At 50.3% G+C, this 23,766-nt stretch overlaps 1 protein-coding gene across 2 annotated transcripts in view; it reads left to right on the forward strand.

The window, feature by feature from the left end:
- Nucleotides 1-6,395: 6,395 nt before the first annotated feature.
- TOX2 (TOX high mobility group box family member 2) overlaps nt 6,396-23,766 on the forward strand; it is a 113,701-nt gene continuing 96,330 nt past the window's right edge. For both annotated transcript variants that reach the window (XM_036323388.1, XM_036323387.1), the window contains exon 1: nt 6,396-6,530. In XM_036323388.1, coding sequence (XP_036179281.1) covers nt 6,432-6,530 — 99 coding nt within the window. In that variant the 5' untranslated portion in view covers nt 6,396-6,431. The remainder of the gene's footprint in view (nt 6,531-23,766) is intronic.

Below are 23,766 nucleotides of genomic sequence, written 5' to 3' on the forward strand. Positions count from 1 at the left end.
ACAAACCTCACCATTTCAGCACATGGAACCCCAACTTCTGACATTTGTTAACCTGCATCTCTTTGTCTAATGTCTTTCTCTGGTTGCTAGAGCCCTGGTCTGCTTAGCAGGCTGAATTGTCTGGGAATTAATGCCCTCTGGGAGCAGCCTTCAACCACGATTGCCAGGAGTTGGTGGGTAAAGACCCCAACTCCTTGCCTCTCAAGTGGGATAACTCTGAGTACATGTTTCACACTGTTTTCCAGAATTTCCCCATGGAGTTCAACTTCAATTGTCCACGGTGGTAATTTGCCCATTGTTGACTATCTTCCTTTCCTTGTCTTCCTTTTCCACTCCCCTACCCGTGTGTTTTGGGAATCACTCTCCAATAAAATATTTGCAATAAGATCCTTGTCTTCGGATCGACTTTTGGAGGACCCCAACTAAGAGAGGTAAGTTTTCCCAGGGAACCTCCATTTTGCACACCCCAATCTGGCTTTACCTATCTCACTACATCTTAACCTGAGTCAGCTCTTATGCACGCTGGCTCCTGGGAATGAAGAGGCAGAGGGGCAGATAGGGCTGGACTTTACCGGCTAATTTGTGACTCCAGTCACTGTCAAATGTGGCCCATCTGTACCCTGGAATCTGAATAATTTGGAGGCTCCTTCTTCCTGAGCTCGTGAGTGCTTAGATAGGAAGGCGCTTGAAAGCTCGCCTCCTCTGGAGGAGGGCATAAAGCATCCGTGTGGCGTAAGCCCCTGTGCTAGTCAATGGGGGCACCAAAAGGAGTGAGCCATTGCCCCTGCCCCAGAGACACTCATAGGGCAAACGTGTTATTATGGTTTGGTGGAACTGACATTAATAGTCCTGTGTGCAGATGGTTATTGGAACAGCAAATAGGAGCACTGAGTTGGAGTCTTGGTGGTCTTCACCAAAGAGGTGTTACTTGAATCGGGTCTTAAAGAATGAGTTGGAATTTGCTAGGGTTAAAAAAAGAAGGGAATGGGGTTAAGTACACCCAGACCCTAAAAGCTCCCACCTGGAAGTAACATACCACTTCACTCATGTTCCCTTGGCTAAAGCAAGTCACATGGTCATACCTAAATTCAAGTGGGAGAAGCACAATTCTATTATAAGGCAGACCATTTATGAACAGACCTTAGCTCCTCCGCCACAGCTGTTCTTTAGTGGGTGGTCATTTTTATTTAAAGCCAAGACTTTCCCAGGTAAGGTTGGAGTGGGACTATTAGGTAATACATGGGTAAGTGACCACATGTATTAACCATGTCTTTTCTGTATTTGATGCTTTGACAACAGGGACCTTAAAGACAGACCCTTCCAGGGTTAGGGAAGGTAAACAATTCTCCTGTGCATGTGCTTTTCCAATGTAAACAAAACAATCCAGAACCCACACCACCAGCCACCTCCTTCATCCAGTTCTCATACCCCAGGCCACCTGCCCTCATCACTGAGGGACAGGTATCAGACAACTAGGGACAGCCCCTTGGCCCTAGAGCCTGTTAAAATTATTCAAATTAGCCAACCCTAAATCTGCTTACCGGGCCTCATCCATTATTTCCTGCATAAACCACAATTCTGCCTTCTCCTGACTGACTGACCCTGGTCCCCCAGGGGGTGGCATGCCCCCTCCTCTTTGGAACTGTAACAAATTATCTTTTTAAAAATATGTTTTTATTGATTTCAGAGAGGAAGGCAGAGGGAGAGAGACAGAAACATCAATGATGAGAGAGAATCATTGACTGATTGCCTCCTGCACGCCCCACACTGGGAATTGAGCCCACAACCCAGGCATGTGCTCTAACCAGAATTGAAGTGCAACCTCCTGGTTCATAAGTCAATGCTGAACCACTGAGATATACTGGCCCGGCCAAACTATCTTTTCAATGGCAACTGTCTCCTTATGTGTTTGCCTTGCTGCACCTAAATAATAAGAAAACATAGTAAGTTATATCTATATTTTGATATCTGTTTATGATACAAAAAACTGAGAATTAGAAGATGAACAAGCAGATATTCTGGGTTCCCAAACTGGGTTGTTGTAGGCAAGGCATGACCAAGCTGTCCTGAGCCAGCTGGTCACTGTCTGAGACCTGGGGCTCTGCTCTCACAGATCCCACATATGGTTAAGAGGAAGAGAGAAGAAGGGCTCAAGCCAGGGGTGGGCAAGCTTTTTGACTCAAGGGCCACAATGGGTTCTTAAACTGGACCGGAGGGCCGGAACAAAAGCATGGATGGAGTGTTTGTGTGAACTAATATAAGTTCAAAGTAAACATCATTACATAAAAGGGTACGGTCTTTATTTTTTTTAGTTTCATTCATTTCAAACGGGCCGGATCCGGCCCGCGGGCCGTAGTTTGCCCATGGCTGGCTTAAGCCCTACCTCCATCCTGAGGACAATAAATGAGGCTGGGTGTTTCTTTGGGAGAACTGAGTCATCAATTTCCTATCTGATCAACTGCCAACATAAGAGGGCCAGTCCAAGATTTGGGGTCTGCATAACTTCCCTGCTGGGCTTCACTGCAAGACTTCCCAGAGACCTCCTTGGTGCTGTGCTCCAGGTGGGATCTTCAGACTTAGGTACTGCTAATTAGTGCTGCTATTAACACTGTGATGCTGAGCATTCCTCCCTGGGCCTCATTCTTCTGATCTATAAAATGGCCACAGCAGTCCTATTTCCTGACCCAGAGGGTGGCTGTGAAGATTGACCTCCCTAATGCACAACATTGCAGGCATCTACAGGAAACAAAACAAAATGGAAAAATAAAACCCACCACAAAACAACACCCATATAAAACCTCCCAATGTTACCCTAAGTAGTATAATTATGATGAAATATTGATAGCTTTACTTTTGAGATCAGGAATGAGACAAGGATGCCTGCTATCATTACTTCTTTCCAAAATTGTACTAGCAATACTAGCCAGTGTAATAAGCCAAGAAAAATAAATTGAATGTATAAGGACTAAAAAGGAAACGTTAAAACTCATTTTTGCAGATGAGATAGAATATGGTATATATATTTGAAAAGCCAAAGAATCTACAAATTGTTAGAATAATTGAGTTTGGCAATGTTGCTATTATACAAAAGTCTACTTCTATATACGTCCCAGACCTATATTGCTGAGTAACAAATCACCCCAAAACTTCCTGGATTAAAACAGCAATACTCATTTAATCATCTCTCATGGTTTCTGTGCATTTTGGATTCATGAAGGGCTCAGCTGGATGTTTCAGGGTTTTTCATATGGTTGCATTCAGACAGTGGATGGAGCTGGAACAGCAGGGGCTGGCCCTACTGAGGACTGGCTAGTCATCTTCCTCTTCATTTTGTCTCAGGGTCTCTGCATGTGGCCTAGGGTTTCAAAGACAAATGTCCCAAGAGAGGGAGTTAGAAAATACATCAACTTTCTTGACTTTGAGTCAGAAGTCATGCAGCATCACTTCTGCCACATTCTATTTATTAAAAGAACAACAACACTAAGACCAACCATTTTAAAGAGGAGGGCTACTAGACTCCACCCCTTAGGAAGAGTGTCAAAAGAATTTGTTGACTTGTTTTAAAGCCACCATGCAATACAGGCAACAAACAAAATAAAACACCATATAGAGAAACGATTGATAATAGTACCAAAAACATAAACACTCAGGACTAAATCTAATAAAAAATGTACAAGGTCTCTACATAGAAAACTACAAAACATTGCTGGGAGAACCTTAAAAAAAAACAACCCTGAACAAAGAAAGGGACATACTATGTTTATGGATAGACAGACAATATTGAAAATGTCAATTTTACCCAAATTGATCTAAAAATTCAATGTGATAGCAATCAAAATTCCAGCAGGATTATGTGTGTGTGTGTGTGTGTGTGTGTGTGTGTAAATAGACAAGCTGATTTAAAAAAATATTTATTTTTATTGACTTCAGAGAGGAAGGAAGAGGGAGAGAGAAATAGAAACATCAGCGATGAGAGAGAATCATTGAGCATTGCCCCCTTGATGCCCCACACTGGGGATTGAGCCCACAACTCAGGCATGTGCCCTGATTGGGAATTGAACCGGGACCTCCTGGCTCATAGATCGACATTCAACCACTGAGTCATGCCGCTGGGCCAGACAAGTTGATTTTAAAACTTCTATGGAAGTGCAAAGGCCAGGGACAGCCAAGGCAGTCTTGAAGAAAAAAGTGGGTAGACTTTTCTATAGGACATTAAGACACTCAAAAGCTACAGTAATCCAGCCAGTGTGGGAATGGCACAAGGAGAGAAAAACAGGCTAATGGAACAGGCTAGAGAATTCAGAAACAGTCCCATGCACACACGGACTACTTGATTTATGACAAAGTTAACACTGCAGAGAAGTGGCAGGGGGAGTGATCTTTTCAACAAATAACGCTGGGTCAGTTGGATGTCCAGATGGAAAAAAGGAAAGGAGCCAGTGGGAAATTCCTTCTGATGAGATATGGCCATGTATTTCTAGAAACAATGACTGCTGAAATTTATTTACTAGTTTTTTCCTTTCGGAGCTGTAATTTCCCTCTGTTGTTCCACAATCTTTGGTGAAAACGTTTCTCAGACATATCTTGTATTAATGGATCCTTATGGCCACTGTTGACAAAATAAAGTCCAAACCTACAGAAAAACTTTATAAGAGTTTGAGTCAAATCTGAGGCCTGACCCAGAAGCAAAATCTCAAGGCATTAAGAAAATGCTTTGAAGAATGGCTGTTTTGCAGTTCTTTTTATGCATTTAGAATTAAAGGAGAGAGTGTAAGGAAAGTTACATGAAGTCCATTGGCAGTAGCTTAAGGAAGTGGAAGAAAGCAACGTGGGGAAATCTCTAGGACTGGAAAAAAGTAAATGGAGAGGTACACACTTCTTTACATTGCTGGGTACAGGAGAGTTTACATTAAACAATTATAGTAATTAGAGGTGGTGTGTAGGCAACAAGAAACAATGAGGGGTCTCCTGTGGTTTTGTGCTCTGGCACTGGTGGCTGTGCCTCTGAGGGATCTGGAAAAGAAAATTACTCTGACATTTCAAGGGTATGTTATCCTAAATGCAAAATAATGGGCAGGGCTTGCTTAAGGTAATAACTGACCTTGATAAAGAAGCTAGGGGCCTGAAATGTTCCTACCCACTAGAATGCAATCAGGAATTTATGATCACATCATCCTATGTGGTTACTTTCCATCACTGAGTTAGTTAGGCTTGCCTTGTGGGTGCCCCCCCCCCCCCCCACGTTAGCCTGTCAGGTCTGCTATGTAGCACCTTTTATGTTCACCTCACAAATAGAGGACCAAGTAGCAGCTGAGCGCTAAGTTCCACGCTGGCTCCTGAGTGAGCAAAAGGCTCACTCCCTCCTCTCCAAATAGCATCCCCTGCTCCATCCTGACCCACTTCCGGCCTCTTGGCTCTCCCCAGCCAGGCAGTGGTGGAGCGGTGGGTAGGAGGTAAGGGAGTGCAGACTTCCAGGGCAGACAACTCTTGGATGAAAAGGGGAGGAGCAACAGACCAGCTGCCCACAGGTGTTGTGAGGAGTGAGGGGGCTTCTTGTGGGTGTTCGAGAGGGACCTGTTTCAGTCACCTCTTGCCCGGCCATGGGAGCCATCCATTTCTGTCCAGGATCCCATGAGGTGGGGCAGGTTCTGGACCCCTCCTGAGAACTTCAGTTTCTAGACCATTCCTATACCCCCCCCCCCCCCCCCCCAATCATTAAAGCGGGCAGCATCCTTCTGCCTTCTCCCAGTGGTTTCCGTCTTGGAAACTCTGGAGGCAGCGGAGCCCATGCATCTGGAGCTCCATAACTGACAAAAGGCCCCTTCCTCAGTTTCCTCTTCTGTAAAGTGAGAGTTTAAGCAAGCAATCTCCCAGGGCCCCTATCGCACGGACTCGGATCAGTGGGACAAGTAGGCAGCCCCTCGCCCCCCCACCCCCACCCCAGACAGCACCCATCTCCGAAGGTGTTCCTCCCTCTCCCCCGCCACTCCAAGCCGCGTGGGGCCCATTGTCGCCTTAACTATTTAGGGCGAGGGGTGCCCCACTTCTGGGGAGGAGTGGCTTAGGGGCTTCTCTCTATTCTCACTCTTGGTGGCGAAAGGCGGGACGGAAAGGGTCTCCTGGACAGGCGCACAGCCCTCCCGGACTCCCCGGGCGGACGGCCAGGCCCGGGACCCTTCGGTGGCCCGGCCAGGAGGAGGGGCCTCACCTCTGCGCCCCGGCCCCGGCCCCCGGCCCCCGGCGGCGCCCGAGGCCGGAACAATAGCGCGCGCGGGCGGGGGCGGGGCGGGGCGGGGCGGGGCGGGGCGCTCCGCCGGGCACCGCCCCCGGCCCGCCCCCCACGCTCGCACACCCGCTCTCACACCGACTCCCACCCGCCGCCCGCCGCCCGCCCAGGCACTGCCCGCGGAGCCGCCGCCGCCGCGCCCGCCATGGACGTCCGCCTGTACACCTCGGCGCCCCCGGTGGGCGCGCGGCCCGGGGCCGAGCCGGCCGGCCTGGCGCACCTGGACTACTACCACTGCGGCAAGGTAGGGCGGTGGGGGCCCGCGGGGGGCGGCCCGCGCCTTCGGACCCGGCCGAAGCCCGAGCGCCCCGGGCTGGAGCCCGGGCTGGAGTCACCTGGCGGCGTCCTCTCGGGGACGCACGCGGGGGAGGGGGGTGCCGGCGGCGCCCACGCGCGGAGAGGCGCACACCGCAGCCCCGCCGACGGGCACACGCCGCTCGCACGGATCCCTGCGGTGACACTCACGCCCCGAGTTGCTCTCATCACAGGCAGAAGTCACCCGACAGGCGCTCACGCGACGACAGGGACACTCGCGCGTACCCATGCCCCCCGACAGCCTCCATTCATTCACCAGCGGACCCGCGGTCACACCGACAGCCACGCACCCGCCTGCAGCCTCGCCGTCCCGCCCGAGCCACCCTGGCAGTCACGCACAGTGACACGCGCCCCTCGCCCACATGCACACACGGTCACACCGCCGCGCGCAAGTCACCCGCACGCCACACACCTCGCTCCACGCCCGCCCGCCCGCCCGCGGTCACGCCCAGCCACAACTGGGGACGGGCACACAAAGAAGGCGCTCCGACAGCCAAACGCTCGCACTCCCGACGACTCCCACGGGCACACACCGCCGCGCACAGCCGCCCAGGGACGGTGACCCTCGGGCACACTGACCGCCCTGACGGCCAGAGCCACACGCGGTCACGCAGGGGCAGCCGCAGCCCCGCGCCGCCCCTCCCCCACCGGGTCAGCCACCCTCGCGCGTCGGGGTCCAACTTCTCGGGCTTCGCGGCGCACTAATTGGGCCGCTGACTAATTGGCTGTTCCTGCCCGGCGGGCCTCGGATTCGGAGTTTGCAATGGCCAATCCAGGCCTGCTCCCTCCCTGAGCGGGGCACGGCGTCCCTCCAGGCCGGGGCTGCCGTGCGGGGCGCCGCCCTCCCCTCCCGAGACCCGCTCCCCCCACCTCCGCCAGGTTCCCGCGGCGCTGCATGTCTGGAGCCCAGGACAGGAGGCGTCCACTCGCGCTCCCCACGCCCCGCAGCCCGGGTCCGTTAGGTGCACCTGCGCCCTCTGCGTCTCTTCCTTCGCCCGGGAGGAAACTTTAAAACTTAGTTAGGAGCGAGACTGTCCGTGCGTCCGCGGTCGGTGCATCTGTCCGGGGCCGGCTGGAGTCGAGCGCGGCTCTTCGTCACTCGGAGCCCGGATTGAACGGCGCGCGTGGGTTTCCCCGCGGCCCTGGCGCAGATGCGCGGGCTCCGTGGCGCTGCTCGGTGAGTGCGCGTCGGGCGGTGGGATCGCGGCCCTGCCAGGGTCTTAGCCCCACCCCACCCCCTGGCTTTTCCTCGGCCGCTGGCTGTGGGGGGGTGCTGTGGCACGCGGGGCTCCCGCGGCCGGGCCTCTGAGTGCGTCCCGAGGCCCTGGGGAGCGGCTGGAGGAGCCCTGGCAAAGCCCTCCGCAGTTTGCCCCTGGCGGGGCGTGGGGTTGGGGCCATAGGGTCTGGGGCGGCCTGGGGGTGGGGGTGGGGGTCGGGGTGGGGGTGGGCGGCTAGTGAGGGCTCTCCAGGATGGCGGTGATTATCTTTTGTCCGGTGACCGGCAAAGTTGGAAGCCAAAGAGGGGGATGGTGTGTGTCCTGAGGAGAAGGCTGGTTCTGTGGCTGTTTCCAATCTGATGGAGGAAAAATTGATTAAAAGTAGCAAGTGGAGTCTTCAGGGAGGAGAAGACAGTTAGGTGTGGGGGCAGCTGGTCTGTCTTCTGCCCTTGGTTTTGTTATTTTTTAAAATATGAAGTTGGCAAGGCTCCAGCCTCTGGTTTGGGGATACGTCTGGGGACTGGGAATTTGTGCCTCACAGTCTCGGTGGGTGGGTGTCCCTCATCCAGGGAGTCCTCCTTTGGGGGCTGGTGTTTCTGCAGAGCAGGGCAGTCCCGTGTGGGAGCCTTTGGGAGGCGGCACTCAGCCAAGGCCCTGCTCTATCCTGATGCTCTGTAAAGCTCTGACTCAGCACCAGGAACCCGTGTGAAAACCCTGGCCGGGAGGGAAAGGCACAGGGAATGAGAAACTGGTGATTCTGGCTTCTGTCTGTGGTCTAGGACCCGCACCTGTCCCAGGGCTGAGGGTGTGTCCAGGTGGAGGAGGGTGGCCAGCTGAGCCAGGAGGATGGGCGAAAGAAAGGTCTGACCTTGCACTTGGATGTGCGACATGCTTCTTGGTCCTTCAGGCTTATGGCATGGAAGGCATGGCAAGTCACTTGGCTCAGCTAGGGGTGGGCCAGAGGCCTGTTAGAAGCAGATCCCAAGTGGACGGGGGGCCTTCCGTAGTGGTGGTTGGGGGATGGGGCGTTATGACCAGAAGCTGATGGGGAGGGAAATGCCCAGGCTCCCTCCTTCAGCTGGTCACTGTCAGAACCGCAGGAGAAACCAAAGTGCAGCCGTGGCCACACTTAGGGGCCGTAGATGGGGCTGCAGAACCAGGACATAGGCAGCACACTGGGGGCTGGGTCCTTGGTGTCCAGACAATAGGCTTGTCCCCGAGGGACCCAGGCCTGAGAAACACAAGGGCAAGCATTTGCCCAAGTGATACCGGACAATCACTGCGCAGTTGACCTGGAAGGGCCCTTGGCGACTGTTCCCTTGGTGACTGTCCCCTTAGTGATCCTCTACACAGAGATTCCAGCCTCTTTAAACCAAAGTCATGAGCAGTGGCTGTTCTTTTGGTATCTCTTGTTTGAGAAAATACACAATGGCAAAACGCTGCTATGGTTTTATTTTTGCTTTAGATGTGTATTTTATTAATCAATAATATTAGCATGCATTTAAAAAAATAGTTTACCAAGATGTGAGGCAGGCACATTACTTATTGCATATAAAATAACAGTGCTTGGTGAGCAGAGGTGCTTGTGGTCCTGTGGCCCCTAGGATCTGGGGCACCATTCTGGGAACCATTGATCCCCTCCTTCCTTGCTTCACAGAAGGGAAACTGAGTCATGGAGTAGTTTACTCAGAGGTTACATAGCAAGAAGAGAACAGAGCTGAGGCTTGAACGCAGGTTTCTTGACTCCCCGCTTGATACTCATCTGGCCTCCCCACAAGTCTCTGTTGTGATTGGGGGACTCGGGAGCTGTGACAGCCTTCCTAGGGTAACTGTGAATACCCTTCATTCAGATTTTGGCAGGGCACTTCACCACACTGGGCATTGCCTGAGGCCCCCTGCTCCACTAGGGCAGACGTATGTAAAGGCCATTGGTTTGGGCAAACCTGGGTTCAAATCTCCATTGTGTCTTTGTGACCCAGGGCAAATGGTTTCTTAGCTCATTTTTTGTTGGGATATGATTTACATACTATAAAATGCAAATTTTAAGTGGACAGTGGTTTTGATGGCAACCACCATCCCATTCCAGATATACTAGTAGAAGCATTTCCATCATCCCAGAAAGTTCCCTCATACTCCTTTCTAGTCTATACCCCTTCCCCCTCCTCTAGAAGAAACTGCATATCTGATTTCTCTTATCAAGCTTTGTTCAAGTTCAGTTTAAGTGTACGAAGTATATTTAAGTTTTAGAACTTCATATGCAGCATATATATTTTTGTCTGGCTTCTTTTTGCTCAACACAGTGTCTTTAAGATTCATTGTATTGTGTATATCCATAGTTTGTTCCATTTTATGGCTAAGTTATATTACATTGTATGATATAGCACAATTGCATTGTCTATTCACCTGATGATAGATATTGGGTTTGTTTCCAGACTGAGCTATTATAAATAAAGCTGCAGTGAACATTCTTATACAAGTATTTTTGTGGGTGGGACAAATTAATATCTCTGAGCTTCGTTGTTCTCCCAAAGACAACATTGCCTGCCTCAGAGGTTTGGGAGGGTTAAATGAGGATGTAGGCTAGGATAGTCCTTGGTACATGCCAGCTATAAATTACATAGTGATGGTACCAACCACCTGGAACCTATCCTGGTAAGAGGCTTAGCATCTGTGTTTTAAGCATCTTTCATTACTGGTCCAAACATCCTTCAAGGCCAACCTGGGTATGACTTTTTCCCATGCAGTGATCCATGGCCAGCCACCTTCTTTCTTCTCCATGTTACCCCCAAACTGGTACTGCATGGGATTCAGCATGTTCTGCCATCCATCAGTCAATCAACAGTTATTGAGCATCTCTTTGTGCTAGGCACTGTGCTGGGCAATCGATGCTATAGCATTGAACAAACTCAGATCGCTGCCCCCTGGAGCTGATATATAGTATGGAAGTCATAAGTATATGGGTGAAATGTGTGGTATTGTGACCAATGGCAATACAGTTATGGAGAAAATGAAGCCAGGAAGAGGGTTAAGAGTGCCAAGGCCAGGTGCTGGTTTGCAAGTAGGGAGGTTGGGGAAAGCCTTCTGGTCTCAACCAGTGGTTCTCAGATTTCTGTACACGTTAAGAATCACCTGGCCCTGGCTGGTGTGACTCAGTTGGTTGGACATCATCCTGTGCACCAAAAGGTTGCTGATTCTATTTCTAGTCAGGGCACGTGCCCAGGTTGCTGGCTTGATCCCTGGTAGGGGGTGTGCAGGAAGCAGCTGATCGATGTTTCTCTTTCACATCGATATTCCTCTCTCTCTCTCTCTCTCTCTCTCTCTCTTCTCTCTCTCTCAAGATTTTTTAAAAAAAATCATCTGGCAAGATTTTAAAAACAGATTTCTGGGCTCCCCCACCAGAGATTCTGATTCAGTTGGGCTGGGGTCCTGAGAATGTGCATGTTTAATGAGCTCCCAGGTGAGGCTGCTGCTGGTCCAGCAACCATGCTGTAGGTAGTAATGGTTTGGTTGTTTGTGGGCTCCCAGCAGGCAGGAACCATGCCCAGCACCTGGCACAGTGCCTGACCCATAGTTATTCAGGAAATATGTGCTGGTGCGTGAATGAGTCAACTCTTCACCCACCCACACAGCTCTGGAAACAGCATCTTGTACCTGGATGGGATCTGCACAAGTTTGGTTATGAATGATTGGCGTCTCCTGTGATAAAAATCCATGAAGTCGGAATTGCTATTCCCACCTTATCTGGACTGGAGATACGTGGGGCCTGCTCAGTGTCCCTGCTGGGTGAGGTCCCCACAGCTTCTTTCTGCAGGGGCACAGGTGGATGTGGGTGGGATGTGGAAGAGCCCTGGGCCAGGTGAGCTCTGAGCTGAGATGGCGGGTCCCAGGGAATTCTGGAAGGATGCCTGCATCTCTGTTAGGGGGTTCTTTTTTACTTTCCATCTATAGCTCCTCCTCCAGCCTGTCCTGAAGGATCCTCTAGGATCACACTTCTGTACCTTACCAATCTCAGGAGGGGTAGCCCAGGCCTGGTACTGCTGCCCCCAGTCTACTGGCTGACCCTGAGCATGGCAGTGGCCTTCTTTGAGCAAATCAGTGACTATGAGCCTAGTGAGATGGGGAGCTATGGTGTGGAAACATAAGGAAATAAAGGCTGGGCATGTCTTTTATAACTGTTGTAGTGTACCCAGCAAGGAAGAGGATGATGATGAGTCCTCACAGGGCAGTCACCACTAACTAACTCTACCTTAACTTTTGTATCCCCATAAGTCTGGCACATAAGTGCTCAATAAGTACAGGGTGGGCAAAAGTCGGTTTATAGTTATTCATAATTAATCAATAATAATAAAAGAATAAACTCGGTTTCCCATATTCACAACTGTAAACCCACTTTTGTCCCACCCCATATTTACTGAATGAGTGAATGAATGAATGAATGAATTCAGGGTAGCCTGTTGTACCCTGTGGCTTGAGGAACTTAGCATCTGTTTGGCTCATAATCTGAAGACTTTGTGGTGAGCACATTGAGTCTACAACAGGGCTGGGGCCAGCTATCTTTTGGCGGACCTGTCATTCTTAGGGGGCCATCCCTGACAGAGGAGACCCCCGGGACAGAGCCCAGCACAGGGAGCAGCCAGTGCGTCGGGATGAGCACATTTGAGTCTGTGCACGCAGGATAACGCCCCAGGCTACACCCTTGTCCCAAGGACTCTCCTACAGTGTGACTGCCAACTCTGTGTGACTCCATAGGGCCATCTGTTTTGCTTCTCTGATTTACTAGAACTGGTCTCAGAATAGGAAGGCAGCATATGTCTGGAGCCCGGCAGACCTGGGTTTGCATGCTGCCTGACCATGGTCGGCACAGGCAAGTCAATAAGCTCCTGTGCTGCAGTCTCCTCTTCTGCAGAATGGGCACATCAACCCCCTGCCCCCTGTGGGGCTGCCTGCTAAGAGGGTTGGAAATCAGGCACGTACAGCACGTAGCCCAGCAGGAAATGCATTCATTTCTATTCACAAAGAGCAGCGCAATTGAAAGTTAAAAGGCCAGGGGAGCCTAGTTTCAGTGAGGGCTGCTGGAGGACGGGCCATCCCCCCAGTGCAGGGGGTCCTCCTCACATCAGGTGTTTCCAAGCCTTGGCCTCTGGATTGGATTTTCCCGAGTCTCTGATTTAAGAGGTCTCCTGTTGGACTGTTCAGGATTATGAACGGACAGGGAGCTGCTCATTTCCTCTGCGCCTTTCTGTTCCCTTGTTGAATCTGTGTGGGAGGGGAGGCAGAGAAGACTGGTTCACATCGAAGCTGCCCCGTTCACTGGCGTGGACTGGTGACCCGTGCACATCACGTAGCCACTGCAGGTCTCAGTTTCCTCATCTGTACCAGAGGCCCTAATGCCTTTTTCATAGTATTGCTAGGAAGCTCAGATTGAAGTCGCAGATACGGGAGTTCCCTTTAATTTAGAACAGTGTTTCCCAGCCTTGGCACATTGACATTTTAGACCTGATAGCTCCTTGTTGTGGCAGTCACCCCATGTATTATAGGATGTTTTATAGCAGCCCTGGTCTCCATCAACGAGATGCCAGTAGCAGCCCCTCTCTAGTCATGAAAACCAAAAATGTCTCCAGACTTTGCCAAGTAGCCCCTGGGGGAGAAGATCGCCCCGATTTGAGAACCACAGATCTAGGAAGCGTGGTGCAGGCAAAGTAGACAGCAAAGGTGATGAGAGTGGCAGAGGTTTAGGGTTCTTGCTTTCTCTCCAGTATTTTAGTTCTGTGTCTCTCTGTCAGTAAATTCTCCATGTGGTTGACAGTCATCTTGTTTACATGGACCCAAAACCTACACAGTGGTTTTTCAGCATGGTTAGGAGCAGCAGTAAAAACATATGGTAAGTAATTATTAACTTAATGAGTCGTGGTAAATTGTAATTTTATATCTTACGAAAACATGTGGTGTAACACAGGGTAATACATTCTGATCACTTATCCTGAAGCTTAAACTTGCTCTTGTACAGTTGTGATTTCTGGTGTCTGCTAGAGTGAGCAACGTTGCAATTTTCCAATATGTAATTACCTGTTTGCTGCTGGTTTACAGGTGTTCAACAGGTCTTTATTGAGTGCCTACTGTGTGCTGGGGGTTTCAGCCATGTTCCGAAGGCTCAGTGACTCAAGGGGAAACTTGTCCTTCCTGGATGAAAGGCTGCGTGGATCTGTAATTTGTTTTTCATTTTATATGTAACTCAAAATTCATAATTAAACATATACTTGTCTGGGGAAGCGACAGTGCCAGGGGCGTGGGAAGACTTCACAGGGCAGAGTCTTACAAGAAATGCCAAGAGGCCACATGGGGGCGGGTGTGGAGTGGTGGAAGGGCATTCTAGGTAGAGGGAGCAGCCGTTCCAAGGTGGCTTGGAGGGTGGTCTGGGGTTACTGTCAGCCTAGGGTGGGGAGGCCTGCCTGCAGGGAGCTGGGACACCAGCAGAGACCATCATGAAGAATGGCTCAGGCCAGACTGGGGAGTTTTAAGTAGCAGAGCTTCTTTCTTTCTTTTTTTAAAATTCTTTATTAGTTAAGTTATTACAAATGTGTCCTTATCCCCCCCATTAACCGTCCCCCCCCCCCCCCCCCCGCTCATGTGGAGCCCGAAGTGTGGTGCAGGTATGGAGTGTTTGCTGTTGCTGGATTCAGACTGTTGTCAGCAACTGCGCCTTGGTCTTCTGCTGATGGGAAAGTTTAATAACTTGTGTTTGACTTTCCTCAGTAGCCAGGGATGCTCTGCTTTAGTGCAACAGAGGGCAGTTAGAACACAGATTGCTGGGCCCCAACCTCAGAGTTCTCAGCAGGGCTGAGGAGGGCCTGAAAATGCGCTCTGCTAACTAGTCAGTGATGCCAGTACTGCTGGGCTGGGAGGCACACTTAGAGAACACGGCTCTAGACTAGATTATGGGAGGGTTGTCCCTCCTTGCCGTAGGGCCACAGGGATGTACTGCTGGCTTGGGCATGTAGCTCTGGCTGGGACATGGTCAGGTATCCCGGAGACTCCTGCCTTCTTCAGGCCGCCTGCAGGTCATGGGGGAGTCTCCTTCACCTTGGAGAGACTCTTACATTGGGTTCCCTGGACACAGACTCAGTTGGAGAGTTGCTGTGGGAGGTTTCTTTGGGGGGATGCTCTTAGGAGGTGCACCTCTAAGGGAGTGAGGAAAGCTTAGCTGATCAGAGGGAGATGCTGGCCCAGGATGTGGTAACCAATGAAGGCATCTCCCCGGGAGCTCTGGAGCTAGGCCGGCTCTTCAGAGTTGTCCCAAATGGAGGCCAGGGGGCTGCCCATGCCTTAGATTCTTGCCCTCCCTGTCAGTGGCTGTGATAGTTCCCTGTGGCAGGGAGCAGTTCCCAGTGGAAGCTATAGCTCTGAGCCCAGCAATGACATTCCCAGCAGTTGGGGGATGAATGCATACAAAGGGGATGCATCTTGGGGAGAAGACTCACCTTCCTCTTGTTTCCAAGAACCATGAGTCACTCACTGAAGGTTCTTCTCTATTTCATGGCGTGAGTGAGAGCTGCAGGATAACTGCTTCTCAGGTCTGAGTGGAGTGAAAAAGATCACAATGGAATTTTCTGGGGCCCAAGGAGATTCTCCTAACATTCCATGGAAGGAGTCTAGATTCTGGGCTGTGATGTCACATTTTCCTGTTTGGTGCGGAGGACTCCAGACTGGTTTCTGATGAGCTTCTGGGACATGCCTCAGGGGGTCACCTCTGGGCAGGGCAGCATGGCTTTCTCTTGGGGCTAGAGTCCTGTCACATTCTTCAACAAGAGGCTCTTTGCCCTGCCTCCGCCTTGATGTAGGTCAGTGTCCATGGCCTTGCCCTTCACCATCTCTGAGCTCCCAGGAAGGTCAGAGGCAAAAGAGTGGGTCCCTTGGAGCCATAATTACAGGATAACATGGCACATCTTTTGCTCATTACTCACTCCTGATTGCATTTCATTCTTCTATCATTTCCCCCTTTTATACTGAGTATCCCCATTCTTTATTTTAAAAATTGTGTTTTTGACCCTGGCCGGTTTTCTCAGTGGTTAGAGTGTCAGCCTGTGGACCAGAGGGTTGTGAGTTCGATTCCTGGTCAAGGGCACGTACCTGGGTTGCAGGCTTGATCCCCAGCCCCGGGTCAGGGTGCGTGTGGGAGGCAACCAGTAGATGTGTCTCTCTCACATCCATGTTTCTTTCTCTCTCCCTCTCCAGTCTCTTTAAAAATATCAATGGAAAAAAATATCCTCGCGTGAGGATTAACAACAACAAAAATTATGTTTTGTTCTCCGTAAGATACACAGAAATAAGAAATTAGATAATAAAGGGGAAAAGTGGGGGTCTAGAAGAGAGGAGAGGTAAAATGTATGTGCTGTATCTGCCATCTTGAACTAAAAGTCCCCACTAATGGATTTTAATTTTTAAAATGTATTCTATTTTATGGAGAAAAGTGGGATAGAAATAAGCACAGACTATTCTCTGAGCTCTCACCACATCTCAGGTACATTCACTCGTATTATCTCATTAAGTCTTCATAAGAACTATGATAGGCACATATGTCCCCATTTTGTGGGTGAGCTCCAAATGGGTCAGGTTTCAAAAAGCGGCAGAGGAGTGGTCAGCAGAGCTGGGCTTGGCCTGTGCGCGCTCTGCCCCTCTGCCCTGCAGCCTCCACCCGCCAGGTGCCAGGAGCGCCACCCTCTGCAGGGGTGGAGGAGTGGGGTCAGCTTGCCCTTGTTTTTGCTGTTGGTGCATTGGCTCTTCCGGGGCCCAGGGGGTTCCCAGCTAGGCCTCCTGCCTTGGTTTTCAGCTACAAACATCATTTGCTAATAGAGTGCCTCCACATTAGAGCTAATTAATACGTGCTTATCTCAGAGTGGGGCCTAATTTGCAGGAATGATTTAGAGACTTGTTGGAAGTGAATACAACCCAGGAGCTTCGCCCAGGATCAATCTCATATGTACACTCCGCTGTTCCGCTGTGCTGTGCTTTGGCTCGAACTGAACTTGATAATGTGGAAGATGGACTCTGGACCTTTTGTTGCTAATTTATTCTGCAAATTTATTGAGTGCCTATTGGGTACTTCCTATATTCTTTAAAAATATCCCTCCACCCCCATGCTTTCTCTGTACTATAAGTCCTCCTGAACTGTAAGTTAATTTTTATGCAAAACCAGATAGTGGATTCCAATGTGACTTTCGAGTTCAGTGGAAGTGCCTGGGTTCCTAACCTGGCACTTGCAGGCTGTGTGGCTTTGGACCTGTCACTTAAGTTCATGGAGCCCCTGTTTCCTCACGTGACCTTCACTTGCATCTCGGATTGTGGTGAGGCCTCTGGGACATCAAGTAAGTCGTCCCCTCCCTCATTCCTGCTGCCAGGTGCTATTCAGGCCATCGAGGCCCCTCGAAGGACAGCGAGTGTGGGCTCCATCCCAGTTTTTTAAAAATAAACAATAGAGTCCAAGGAGCTTCCCAGTTCAGAATAGGTGTAGTGCTTCTGGCTGGGAAGGTCTCTTTTCCCTCCTGTATCGGTTCCCTTTTGTCTCACTGCAGCTCCCACAGGGACTCTTTCAGGTCCCATTAAACATTCAGACTCACAAGACTCACACAGGTGACACTTGGGACCTGTCTCCTCCAAGGAGCTGGGACAGGAATCAGCACCTGCCAGCAGAGCACATGATTGCTCCTCGGTCTCTGCAGTCGCCCACAGAGGGGGCCGGGCGTGCATCTTTGCAGGCTCCCCACCCCCATTCCAGGTTTTAGTTCAGGGGCAAGGGAACGAGACCCACAGAGGGTGAGTTGGGAAGCCACCCTGGCTTCGAAGCCTTATTCCCCCAGAGGACTCCTGTTGTTCGGTGCAGTTTCATTCTCTTTCCTTTAAGGGTCCCTGCAAGGGGCGTGCCAGTTTCAAGAGTCACTGTGCTCAGGAAAACCTAAAGCGTGGCTTCTTTATCAGATATTCATAATTTATTTATAGTTTCTTCCAGTCTAGATGCAACTTACCAACCAGGGGTCATTTTTACATAAACAGAGTTGCCTAGTAACATAGTTAACATCCCAACTTCATCAGATTTCCAGGGGAATTATGCTAGGCAATAACAGAGGTGAAATTCTTGTGCAAAAGGGAAAAGGGTTTGGATAGCTTTTTACTCAGATTCACATTCTATTTCTCCCGAGGGGTGGTGCTTTTTGGCCTCTATTTTGGAGGAACGAACTCCTCAGTGTGTTTTGTAATATATTCCATGTTTCTGTACAGTTTCTGGTTGATCTATAGAAGATACATACACATTCTGGACAAGAGATAGGCTTTGGGATCATTGGCCTCGGATCCAATCCTGGCTTCTTAACTTAATGAGTTATTTCATTTATTCATTCATTTGTTCAGCTCACCAAAGAACATTCACTGCCTGCTGTCTGCAGGGCTGTGTGCTAGATGCCAGGCATGGGCAGGTGACTAACACCTGGTCCTAGCTCCTGAGGAGCCACTGTCTTAATAGAGAGACAGGCAAAAATAAGCAATTCCAAATGGGTGTGGGGCCATCACACCAGGCTGGGAGTAGTCAGGGAGGTCTTCTCAGAGGAGGAGACATGGGCCTGTATTTGAAGGTGAATTTGTCACATGAAGAAGGTAGAGAAAAGCATTCCAGGTAGAAGGAACAGCATGTGCAAAGGCACGGGAAGAGATGACAGTGTCAAGTGATGAGGATGGAGAGGGGAGCATGGGCATTTAGAAAGCTCCTTCATATCTCTGGACCTCAGTTTCCTCATCTACAAAATGGGGTTAACAGTGCTTCCCTGTTTATGAAATTAAATGAGATAATAATGCATGTTTAAGCACCTGGGATCATTTTTAATTTCCTTTCAAAATATGTCTATGGATGCCTAAGGGCCAGGCTTTGATTTTAATACTGAAGGGCCTGGCCACCCACCTGTGCAGTACAAGCATTTCCTCCCGGGGCTCTTCTGTGAGTTGTCTCATCTCTCTTGGATGAAGCACTTAATGTTTGCACGCTATCTTGGATTATGTCTTACAGTATCAGTGAAGCACATAATTGTGTTTTCCTAATGGCTCGACATTAACAATAAGCCGTGACCCTGCTGGGGCGTTCTCTGGGACGATTTTCCATCTGCCGACAGCCACGCATCTGTCTGATGCCCTGTCAACATGTCCTGTCATTTGCTGCTTTGTCTTGCTTTTCTCAAAGGTGGCCGCCACCTCCCACATACCGGCTGGGGATGCTTAGCTTTGGGGGCATTTACTATCCAGTGACCACGAGTCACACATCAGGATGCGCTGAGGAGCCATCCTGGCCACGATCGAGATCCTTCTGATGTGTAAATTGGATCCTGTCATTTCTCTGGGCAGTACCGCCCAGTGGGTCTCCTTTGTGGCTTGGTGATCTCTTACCAACCTATCCGACCTCTGCTTACAGCCTTCCCGTGGTTTCCCCTAGCGTGTAGATAACATCAGAGGCCTTCCTTGGCCTCTGGATTCTTGTGTGATCTAGCCCCTGCCTGCTCTGCCAGCCTGTCCAACACACCAGGCTTTGTGCTGGGGATACCGTGCTGAGCACAGCCAGCCCTCCCCCTGTTGATTCCAATCTAGCTCCCCAGGCCTGGGTTGTTTTCCGGATACCCTCATCCCTACTCTTTATTGCCCGAGGGCCTTGCATATGCCCTTCCCTTTTCGGGCATGGCTGGCTCCTACTCATCCTTCAGGTCTAAGCTTTATCCTCACTTCCTCAAAGACTCTGGCCCCCCCCTAATCTGTGCAGTTCCCCCATGATTCTCTATCATAGTCTCCAGTGTATTTTCCTCCCATTGCGTGAGGTATCTGTGAGATTACTTGAGTGTCTGCTCCACCTTGAGGACAGCGAGCTTTCAAACCACTGGAGTCGTGTTTGTTTGCTGCATCCCTGAGTCCCAGCACCTTAGCATGGTGTCCGCTTGTAGCAGGTGCTCAAGAAAGAGCTGTTGACGGAACGAATGAATCAAGGTGGTGGTTATAATTCCCAGAGATGGCCGCTGTAACATATCCCAGGCTGTGTGTTCAGGAATAATTCCCTCACCCTCTCTGGGCCTTACTTATTTGGGCATCGTTGCCAGGAGGCATAAACACATCTGTGTGAGAGGCCCGGTGCCTGGGGGCTGCAAGTGCTAGTACCTGTGAATTAACACTGGAACCCCATGCCTCAGCTCCAGCTCAGCCCAAGGAAGAAAACAGAAACGGGAGTCCAGAGGGTTGATGTTGGAAATCCTCACCATTATGGTTCTTAAAGCTTGACTCCCGGGCCAGGGCTGGCGGGCCTCAGCGCAGCCACCCTGTTTGTCCACTTCCCGTCCCCCTAAGGTTAGCGGCCTTGCCGTTTGCAGGGGAAGGTGTCACTCCCAGGGGAAGGCGTCACTCCTGGTTGCTTGGGTTGGGGTATCTGGGGCGCAGCCAGAGTGGCCTTCAGGGATCACAAGTCTCTCTCTAGTCCGTGAGGAAGTTTCTGTTGAGCAAGTAGCACTTTTGGGGGGGCTTTTCTCCTAAAATGGTCACCCTTCCTTTTTATTAAACGGTAAGTGATGAAGACTATGTTTTGGAAATGGGGAGAAGTGACTTGTTACTCTCCCCCAGGCAGACTCAAGAACAGTGTTTACTTGGGCACTTGGCTTAGTATTTAACGCTGCAAACTGCTCCTCCCCAGCCTGGTCCCCCAGAAGCCTCTTACCCATCTTTCTCTTCTCCCCTCCAACCTCCAACGTGTGTAACTTACCTATTTATTACGTTTAGTGTTAATGTCCCACCCCCGCCACCAGCTTCACGAGGGCGGGACTCTGCCATTTGCTCATGGGTGTATCTATGGGAGCAAAGGTAACTGCCTCTGGTCTCAGCATTTACCCTCTCACCTGGGAAACTCCTACAGACATGTTTTCAAATTTCTGCTCAAGTGCCGCCCCCTTCAGGAGGCCTTCCCTACTCTCCCCAGGCCTCTCTCCTTGCCCCACCCCAGCACCTGGCGCACCAGAGGCTCCCTAGGAGCTGGGCTGCTCTCTGTCCCCAGGAGATGGGGCCTTGAACGCCGCCGTGTCCAGGAGCTTGGGCTTTACCTCCAGGATGGTGAGAGTTGAGGTGTGTTACATTTCAGAGCAATCTTCATGGCTGTCCTGTAGGGAAACACTGGATGGGGCAAGAGTGGATGTGGGAAGACAGTTGTGCGGTGATCACTGTGGTATAGGAGTGGCTCAGTGATGGCTGGGGTTGCCCTATCTGATAGGGTAGCCCTAGCCACATGTGGTGATTTAAATGTAAAATCCTATCCAATCAGATTTCATTCCTCAGTTGCACCAGGCATCTTCCTATAGCAAGCATGTCAAACTCGTGGCCCACAACGAATATATTTGTGGCCCAGCCAATATAATGGTATGTAAGAAACGTTTCAATAAAAATTTCGTAACAATTTTTACAATATCCTGTTATATATAATTATTAATAATGAACTACAACGTTCGCTAATGGCTGACTACTATAATCGTGTTGCATTCATTTCCCTTACACGACTTACGTGCAGGCACACCATTTCTCTCCACTAATACTAGCAGCGAATATTTTAGCAGCCAATTGTCACACGTCATTAGTCTTGGACTGACTTGTTTGGTGTGCGCAACAGGAAATATTTCGCTTTCAGAGAACAAGAAAAATAGGTTTATTTGCATTACGCTTATTTGTGCAGTTATTCTGTGTCTGGTAAGTTAATGTTCAAGAAAAAATATTTTTATTAAAATGCTCTATTATTTTATAACGATGACTCATTTATTTCAGCCCTTTGTATTCAGCGTATCTCTATCGAAATAAACCTACGTTTCTATGAAAATCAAAGCTTTTGTTTTTTTGTGGCCCACATAACTTAAACCTTGTTTATTTGGCCCGTGTTAGCCTTTGAGTTTGACATGCTTGCCTCTAGACTAGCCCCTAGTGGGCCGTGGAGATACAGAACTTTCCCATCATCATGGAAAGCTCTGTTGGCCCATTCCAGTGTGGTATGTGGTGGAGGGTGGGAATGGAGGGTCATGGAGAAGCTTGGGAGATATTAGGAGGGAGAATGTATGCAATTTGGGGATGGGTTGGATGGGCGGTGTTATAGAGATGGGGTGTCAGGGGTAAGACTCAGGCTGTTGGCTATGGGCCGAAGCAGAGCTCCTGTGTCAAAGGAGTGAGCATTTTTATGGCTCTTGTTAAGGTGTCCTGCCATTTTCCAAGAGGGTCATGCGTGTTCAGCAATAGCACGAGAACGCGCCCGATTTATTGCACCCTCCTGCATGGCTTATTACCTTTTGAAAAACCCTCCATTGTGTATATACCTCTTGCCAAATCTGCCTTCACTTAAGTCTCACCTGTGGACCAGGAGGTCTTTGTGATGAGGGAGTTATATGTACATTAATGCAGATTTCAATAAAAAGAGTTATGTTTGCCATTGTGGTACAGTCCGATGCTGTTTAAATGCCTTTGGTAATATCTTCAATCAGATGGCAAATAGAAAACAGGAAAGTTCATAATAAAAAATGAATTAGGGCGATTAGCAAAAGGTGAACCGCTTCCCTCCTCAGGCGACAGGCAGAGTTGACGGAGCTTTGCAGGGTGCCTCCTGTCCAAACACAGGTCTGGATTATTGCAGACTCCGAGGTGGCCCTGGGGTCTGCTCAGCACATAGGACTTGGTTATTGCAGTCAGTTTTGCAAAGGTCATGAACATTCCCGTGGAGGGGGCGCCAGGGGCTCACACCCTGGGGTAAGCGGGATGGGCCTCTTGAAGAGGGGTGTCTGACTCAGGGCGGCCAGGAGCTGCTGCTTCCAGGTAGGAACATCAGCGGCCTTGCTCCCCCTCCCTGCATCCTGTGGGGCCCTGGAGAACCCCATCCACCCCTCTTTCCAGCACCTCCCCCAGGGGTGCTTTTGGGGAACCTTTCCCAGCTACCCAGCTATCTGGTGCTGGGGGTGGAGTCCTTTAAGCACGAGGTAGTGGCGTGGCTGGTAGTGGACTGAGTGTCGTCCCATGAACCAAGAGGTCCGGGTTCAATTCCCGGTCAGGGCACGTGCCCGGGTTGCAGGCTTGATCCCCAGTAGAGGGTGTGCAGGAAGAAGCCCATCAATGTATCTCTTCCATCCGTGTTTGTATCTCTCTCCTTCTCCCTTCCTCTCTGAAATCAATAAAAATATATTTTTAAAAAGAATGAGGTAGAGGTAAAGGCTTTAACTATTGCAAACACTGGGACTGGTTTCTGTGGCTTCAAAGAGAAGTAGAATTTTGTTGACTGAGTAAAAAGTGTGTGGGTTTGGAGCTCAAACCAGAAGGACATGGAGCTTCCACCTCGGTAATGTAGGAACTCACACTCACCCAGAGCGGGACCATGGAGGTCACACCACTGGTGGTCGGGTGGTTGTGTCCATATCAGCTGGCTCACCTCCACAGTCGGTGGTCGGGGTTGGGTGACACCCACGTGAGCTATGATGGACGGGTTAATACCATCCGAGTTAGATGACCTCCACAGTGGGCTGGTAACTACCGGCCTCAAGCTAGGGCTTGTCAAACCTTAATTTGCCCGTGAATGGCATGAGGTCTTGTTAAAATGTGGATTCTGATTCGGTAGATCTGGGGTGGGCCAGAGATTCTGCATTTCTAACAAGGTCCCAGTGATGCTGAGCCTGTGTGCAGTCGAGACGGTGTGGGGACCTCAGTGAGTGGACAGTCAGAGTGCAGCCAACACTCCTCTTTACCAGGCCCTGATGTTCCAGAAGCTGTCTTCCCCAGAATAAGCAGAAACCATGGCAACCGGGATGTATCACGTGGGGCCGCAGCCCATCCCGCTGGCCAGGAGAAGGGCCTGTACCAGATGCCTCCTAGCAGTGGAACTGCCCACGGGGAAACCTCAGCCCTCCCACCCTGCCCGAG

Source organism: Myotis myotis, unplaced genomic scaffold (assembly GCF_014108235.1).
Source record: "Myotis myotis isolate mMyoMyo1 unplaced genomic scaffold, mMyoMyo1.p scaffold_m19_p_9, whole genome shotgun sequence".
Taxonomy (NCBI): domain Eukaryota; kingdom Metazoa; phylum Chordata; class Mammalia; order Chiroptera; family Vespertilionidae; genus Myotis; species Myotis myotis.